We start from the raw sequence: 7,689 nt of genomic DNA, 5'->3' as shown, positions 1-7,689 counted from the left end.
GAGACTCCACCACACTCCTTGGCAGCAAATTCCACTGTCGAACAGCTCTTACTGTCAGGAAGTTCTTCCTAATGTTTAGGTGGAATCTTCTTTCTTGTTGTTTGGATCCATTGCTCCGTGTCCGCTTCTCTGGAGCAGCAGAAAACAACCTTTCTCCCTCCTCTATATCGTTTCCAGGCCTTTGACCATTTTGGTTGCCCTCCTCTGGACACGTTCCAGTTTGTCAGTGTCCTTCTTGAATTGTGGTGCCCAGAACTGGACACAGTACTCCAGGTGAGGTCTGACCAGAGCAGAATACAGAATACAGTGGCACTATTACTTCCCTTGATCTAGATGCTATACTACTATTGACGCAGCCCAGAATTGCATTGGCTTTTTTAGCTGCCGCGTCACACTGTTGGCTCATGTCAAGTTTGTGGTCAACCAAGACTCCTAGATCCTTTTCACATGTACTGCTCTCAAGCCATGTGTCACCCATATTGTATTTGTGCCTCTCATTTTTTTTGCCCAAGTGCAATACTTTACATTTCTCCCTGTTAAAATTCATCTTGTTTGTTTTGGCCCAGTTCTCTAATCTGTCAAGGTCGTTTTGAAGTGTGATCTTGTCCTCTGGGGTGTTCACCGCCCCTCCCAGTTTAGTGTCATCTGCAAATTTGGTCAGGATGCCCTTGAGTCCATCATCCAAGTCGTTGATAAAGATGTTGAATAAGACCGGGCCCAAGACAGAACCCTGTGGCACCCCACTAGTCACTCTTCTCCAGGATGAAGAGGAACCATTGATGAGCACCCTTTGGGTTCGGTCAGTCAGCCAGTTACAAATCCACTGAGTGGTAGCAGAGTCAAGACTACATTTTACCAGCTTCTTTACAAGAATATCATGGGGCACCTTGTCAAATGCCTTGCTGAAATCAAGGTAGGCTACATCCACTGCGTTCCCTTCATCTACCAGGCTTGTAATTCTGTCAAAAAACGAGATCAGGTTAGTCTGACATGACTTATTTTTCAGAAATCCATGCTGACTATTGGTGATCACAGCATTCCTTTTTAGGTGCTCACAGACTGTTTGCTTAATGATCTGCTCTAGAATCTTCCCTGCTATTGATGTCAGACTGACTGGGCGATAATTATTTGGGTCCTCTCTTTTCCCCTTTTTGAAAATAGGGACAACATTTGCCCTCCTCCAGTCTGCCGGGACTTCGCCTGTTCTCCAGGAATTCTCAAAGGTGACTGCCAGTGGTTCTGAGATCACATCTGCCAGTTCTTTTAATACTCTTGGATGCAGTTCATCTGGCCCTGGAAACTTGAATACATCTAAACTAGCCAATTATTCTTGTACTATCTCCTTAGTTATTCTGGGCTGTGTTTCCTCTGCTTTCCATTACTACTATCTCCCTTCCTTTTGCATGCTTGGCCATCTGTTCCAGGAAGGCATCATCTATGTCCTCCGTTTGGCTTGGGGAACTATAGTAAATTCCAACAATGAGGTCTCTGTTATTCTTCTCTCCCTTAATTTTGACCCAAATGCTCTCACTTTGGCTTTGAGGTTCTAAATCTTGGATCTCTTCACAGGTATACACATCCCTGACATATAACGCCACTCCTCCTCCTTTCTTGTCTGGTCTGTTTCTCTGAAATAGATTGTATCCCTCCATTATTACATTCCAATCATGGGACTTATCCCACCAGGTTTCAGTGATGCCTATTATGTCATATTTAGTTTGCTGTACCAAGAGCTCAAGCTCATCTTGTTTATTTCCCATGCTTTGCGCATTAGTGTACAGACATTGAGGTCCATTAATCATTCCCCCGTGTCTCTTTTTAAAGAATTTTTTCCTCCCACCACTAGGTCTGCGTGCTGTTTGCTCCATTTGGTCTATGACATTTGGATGATCATCTTCATCAATTGATAGACTCCTACCTTCAGGAGCACTGTCTCCCTCCCCCACATTAGTCAGTTTAAAGCCCTCCTGATGAGGTTTCTGAGATTTTTGGCAAAAACATTCCTCCCAACCGTTGTGAGGTGCAGCCCATCACTTGCCAGAAGTCCATCTTCAAGAAACTGCAGTCCGTGATCTAAGAATCCAAACCATTCCTGTTTACACCATTTGCGAAGCCAGCTGTTCACTTCCACTATTTTTCCCTCTCTCCCTGGGCCACGTCGTTCAACTGGGAGGACAGATGAGATGACTGGCATTGCTTCCAGGTTCTTGGGAGGACGTTTCCCCCACTATCTTATTTTAATTAACCAACCCTTTCCCAAAGAAAATACCGCTGTGATTGAGTCAAGGAGTTCCTGCACGCGGGGCACAACCTTAGCCCCAAAGAAGCGCTGGAGCTCGAAGCAGCAGCCTGGAAAACCCTGTCCACAATTGTACAGCGGCTGCATATTACCAGCAAGGAGGGGAGAAAAAAATAGGAAACACTAATAACTGGGAAGGTGGGGGATGTTACTATTATGCAACATCCTAATTCTGAGGATATCGCAGTTATGTAATTGTGGTTTGCTACATCAATTTTCTGTGGAAGAGTAAGTTCTCAGGCACTTCTCATTAAAATAATAATAATGAAAAAGGAGTACATTGCTTATGTCCTTTTATCAGTCAAATTGTATATACTAGGGCCGTGGTTCACAAACCTTTTCTGCCATGGACCACTTGAAAATTTCTGAGGGTCTTGACAGACCACTTAATGGTTTTTCTTCCTGTTGTAGCAACTGAAATGTACCGTGCTAGACAATGTGTGGTTTTGAATTGTATGTCTGCAGACACGCTAAGGACCACCCGAATGAGGTTTGCAAATTACCACTTACGGTCTGCAGACTACAGTTGGGGAACTCCTGCGCTAAGCTGCACAACTGCTTTCAGTTCACACCATCCTTTCTCCACACAGAGATTTTAAAGTAAACTCACGGCGCTTGTAGCCAGCTGCGTAAACCACACACAGCCCTGCGAGATGAGTCAGCCGGTTTTGTGCCTATTCTGTGACCCTTCTGGGCCAGCTTTTAAGAAAGGTCTGTGTGTGGTTTAATTGGGTGCAGAATTTACCTTCTTGAGAATACCCGTTTCTATGAAAGCGAATTTTTAGTTCTCGTGGTTATGAAGATAATCAATATCATAAGTCCCAATAAGTTATGGAGGGGCAGGACAAGAGTTGACAGAAGGAGCTCAAGAAGTTGCCAACTGATGACTCTGGAAGAGGGTCCAGGAGGGTATGGAATCACAGAACTGTAGAGTTTGGATTTATTACATTTACTGTATAACCCACCTTTCGTCATAGCTGTCAACCGCCCCTTATTTGGCGGGAGACTCCCTTATCCCAGCGCTGTGTCCTGCTGCTGTCCCTCATTGATGATGTCCCTTAAATTTCCCGGGTTTAATGCTCGCCCGGTTTGGGAGGGAAGCAGTCGCTCGGGGTCCTCTGCCTCAAGAGAGCGAAAGAGAGCGTGCACATGAGCTGCCACGTCTCCGTCTCTCCCTTTTCCCCCTCAGAGGTGCGTCATGAGGAGACAGGTGGCGATGGGCGGGCAGGCAGCCCCTCTCTTGTGAGACTTCCGCTGCACTGCCAGGGGAAGCCGGAGGTGGCAGTGGCAGCAGCAGCTGAGGAGGCGGCCTGAGGGAGGAGGAAGAGGGAGGTGGCAGTGGCAGCAGCAGCTGAGGAGGCGGCCTGAGGGAGGAGGAAGAGGAGGGGATGGGGAGGGACACAGAAGGCGCTGCAACCGCCTCATGCCGGGCTCACGGGTGCCGTGGGAAAGAGTCTCTCTCCCTCCCTCCCTCCCTCTCAGGCGGGGAAGGGCCGATGGAACTCCTCACTCCAAGAAGACGGCAGCCCTGACGTGCTGCTTAGCATCCCCTCCAACCAGTGCAGCATCTTAATGTCGTGATTTTCCTCTCTGCAGCCCTTTCATAACTCCATTTTTATAAATCATTTGTCCAGCCATAGTTCAAATTTTTACTACAAGTTTTCTGTCAACCCTACCAATGTATGTCACTCTTTACAACAGCTTTTCAACTAAATGATAAACTTTCCCCATTCTTTATGAAAGAGGTCCTCTTCCTGGTTTCTAATTCTGCCTGTAAGCTTTGCCATCTGGACGTCGTTCATCAGTTTTGTCTGCCCCTCTTCTTTGGTGGGAGTTGTAGACCCTTAGGATCATCTAGTCCAACTCCCTGCAAAACACAGTCAGTGGCAGCCAAAGCAGCATGGCTCCATCAGTGCCGGATTTCTGTATAAACTAAGCCCAAATCCCTTATTTTGGCTGCTGGTCCCTTATTTTCAATGCCTTTCGTCCAAGGAGCTCAGGTACATGGCCTGCTCCCTCTGTCCGTTTTATCCTCACCAGTGGCGTAGCGTGGGTTGTCAGCACCCGGGGCAAGGCAAGTAATTTGCGCCCCCTACCCCGTGGATTTGCGCCCCCTAACCCTAACCCCCAGATGTTGCGCCCGGTGCAGCCGGCCCCCCCTGCACCACCCACGCTACGCCACTGATCCTCACAACCCTTTGAGGTAGGACCAGGCCGAGAGACTGTGCCTGGCCCCAAAGTCAGTATCCCAGCCTGTGTGTATACCTATTGGATTTGAAGTTGCTTTTGCCAAGGAAGTAGTTTTTCCACTGTGGAATTGCATTTATATATGGACTTGTCTTGTCACTTGTTTTTGCATGCGATAATGCTTTTAATATTTTTATACATGTATTACTTTGGGGAGATTTTTACATGCACTTGTCTTTATACAAGGAATCGGGGGTGGGTTTTTTTTTAACATGTTTATTTTGCCTACTGTCGATGTCTTTACAATGAAGCCCTTTTAATGGGAAGCGATGGGCTCAACCCATCAATCAACACAATTAATCACAGTCGAAAGGGACGCCAAGGGCCATCTAGTCCAACCCCCTGTAATGCAAGAATCTTTTGCCCAACATGGGGCTCAAACCCACGACCTTGAGACTGAGTGTCTACACCGGCTAAGCTATCCCTGCTGTCATGCCATGCATCGTTTGGCCTTCGGAGTGCTATTCACACACATAGTACAACTCCTGCTCGCAACACTCGTCTTCCCATAGGACTCCTTCCTCCGTGCCTGTCCCTGCCCCACAGTTTCCCCATAGGGGATCACTCGGTTCCCCTTCCTGCCAGCTCTGAGGCTCCTCCACGGTGCTCCCATTGGCCCAAACCCAGTAGCCCCACAGCCCGTGGCGGTGCAGCCCCAGCCAAGCCTTCAGACCTGGCTGGAGCACGACCCTCCCGGCCAGGATCTGGCCTCTGGCGTGGCAGGCAGCCAGAGCTTCGAACCAGGTGCGGTTTTCCTGAATGACGACAGGGCTCTGATCCTGCAGTGGTCCTGCTAACAGCAAACAGAAAGAGAGAAGAGGTATTAGAGCACGGGTCAGCAAACTTTTTCAGCAGGGGGCCGGTCTATATTTTGAAAATAAAAATAAAAATGAACAAATTCCAGTGCCCCACAAATAACCCAGAGATGCATTTTAAATCAAAGCACGCATTCTACTCATGTAAAAACACAGTGATTCCCGGACCGTCTGCGGGCCAGATTGACAAGGCGATTGGGCCGGATCCGGCCCCAAGGCCTTAGTTTGCCTACCCATGTATTAGAGACACCCTTTCCCCACCCCTTTACATTGGTACCTCAGGTTACAGGCACTTCAGGTTACAGACTCCGCTAACCCAGAAATAGTACCTCAGGTTAAGAACTTTACCTCAAGATGAGAACAGAAATCACGTGGTGGCAGCGGGAGGCCCCATTAGCTACAGTGTTGCTTCAGGTTAAGAACGGTTTTAGGTTAAGAACATACCTCCGGAACGAATTAAGTACTTAACCTGAGGTACCACTGTATTTCCCTTCCTCAGCTGTGGGTGTGATTGTTTCCAAAAGCCCTACGGATGCTTAGCCATGAGGCTGCTCTTCAAAATCAGAGAGGATCCCTTGTGAGGATGCCAATGTGAACGCCCACCACCCTTGGGCAGTGACCGGGGCTCACCGCCATGGAAGCCCACCTTGGTTCCCCTTCTTTGGCCCTCCCACCCCAATTCCCCTCTGGCCAACAGCTGACTTGGCAGCAGCTCCCAGAGCTCAGAAGTTGCTTCCTTTTAAAATCCCCCACAATATCCCAGATGCCCCAATGCAGTGCTGGAACCGGGGATTCTGGGAAATTAAGATGGCGAACTTGCTTCCCATACCCAGCCAATGCCTCCAGGACTAGGTAGGTCATAACCAGTGAAGCCTCACATGGCTACAGTCTCGGGCGGGTCTTCCTTGATACACTACAATGCACAGGATATTGAGGTGTTGACATTTCTCCAGAATCTGCATGGTAGCCAAGTGGGCCCTCAGCTGCATGAATGGCTTTGACCAGGGAGGGAGGGAGAGATGGATAGGCTAAGGGGAGATGTTTATGTTAGTTTCTGTTTGCCACTGAGCAGTGCTTTGGAGTCACAGGACTCTGTTTACATTCCGCACATTCCATACTGTTGGAAGTCTCACGGGAGACGGATGTGACGTACAGTTTTCCTGTTCCTTTGTTTCAGTTGCTCTCTGCTTTCACAGAGAGAGGATGTATATTTCTTTGCTGTCTGCGTAGCAAGAAATAAAGCATAGCTATATAGCCATAAATCTCATCACTTCCCTGTGCTGGAAACTCTGCTGAACGGGAATGTGCCTGAGGCCTCATCAAAGGCTCAGGTCGTTAATTATCGTCGGAGGCGATTCCAAAGGACTCGGCCAGAGGAAAATGAGCTTTATCAGTTTGGCCGAGCGGAGATCCCAACAGTTTAGTGTGTGTTTGCATAGCTTCCAGCATGTTGAGTCCCAAAACTGGGACATGCATCCTCTTGTCCGTGCGCCAGCACAAGTCATGGAGCCCAAAAGACACATTTTTTTCAGGGTTATGCTCTCACTGTGGCCAAAAATGCACATTGTGCCGTATCGTGCGAGATTGTGGCCCTTCCAAAAAATCACTTGGGGGCGGGGGCGAGATTTCAGCATGACAATATGGTGCCTAAAATGACCGCCATGCTCTCGCATGGGAAAAACAGGGTGTCCCATTTTTTCCTGGGACATTTTTGAGGGGGTGTGTGTTTGTAGCTTATTACACAAAGGAAAAATGTCGCTTCATACACTTTTTTCCCAGAAGAAAATGTGGCCGTCAGAGTGAAAATTGCCCTCCCCCCCATCCTGCCACAAAGGCAACCAAACGGTGACCTGTCTCCAGGATGTACCTTTTGTTAAACTGGAAGCAGAGAAAGTTGCCAGCTCCATGTTTCTGGTCTCTTGCTCAGGCCTGTGTTGTGTTGAGGAGAGATCCTGAACTGCAGTGGGATAAGGCAGCTTGTTTCCATCAGTAGTTGCAGGGTCGTACCCTAAGGAGACAAGATACCCAATTATTTTGCATTTGGACTCAGACCAGCCCCAGCCATCAGGCATGACGGTCGGAGGCGATGGGACTTGTAGTCTGGCTACATCTGGAGTTCCACAATTTCCTCGTGAAAAGCTGGAACTGGGAGACTGAGCCCAGAGCTTAGGTAAGCATAGTTTTTTGGGGATTAAGAAGAGCCCGTCTGGTCCAGAACCATGTTTTCACAGTGGCCAACCAGATGCCCAAAGGGAAGCATATGGTATTACTGGCGAGTAGGACTCTTGAGCCTTCTTCAGTTCCAGGACTGTACAGTGGTACCACGGG

General features: G+C 48.4%; 1 protein-coding gene across 5 annotated transcripts in view; it reads right to left on the bottom strand.

Annotated features, from left to right (window-relative positions):
- Nucleotides 1–4,642: 4,642 nt before the first annotated feature.
- The window catches only part of LOC309525096 (macrophage mannose receptor 1-like), a 139,242-nt gene continuing 136,195 nt past the window's right edge, over nt 4,643–7,689 (bottom strand). For 3 of the 5 annotated variants that reach the window (XR_014216048.1, XR_014216049.1, XR_014216050.1), the window contains 3 exons: nt 7,229–7,369; nt 4,929–5,339; nt 4,643–4,875 (listed from right to left, as the gene is read on the bottom strand). Coding sequence is in view for 1 of the 5 variants with exons in the window: in XM_082210486.1 (XP_082066612.1) it covers nt 5,008–5,339; nt 7,229–7,369 (473 nt within the window). In the remaining 4 variants the exon portion in view is untranslated. Of the gene's footprint in view, nt 5,340–7,228; nt 7,370–7,689 lie in introns of all 5 variants that reach the window. The other 2 variants (XR_014216047.1, XM_082210486.1) reach the window with 2 other exon arrangements.

Source organism: Podarcis vaucheri (assembly GCF_965113315.1).
Source record: "Podarcis vaucheri genome assembly, chromosome: 2".
NCBI lineage: Eukaryota > Metazoa > Chordata > Lepidosauria > Squamata > Lacertidae > Podarcis > Podarcis vaucheri.
Note: the sequence above shows the minus strand (reverse complement) of the source record. Positions and strands in the feature narration are given on the sequence as shown.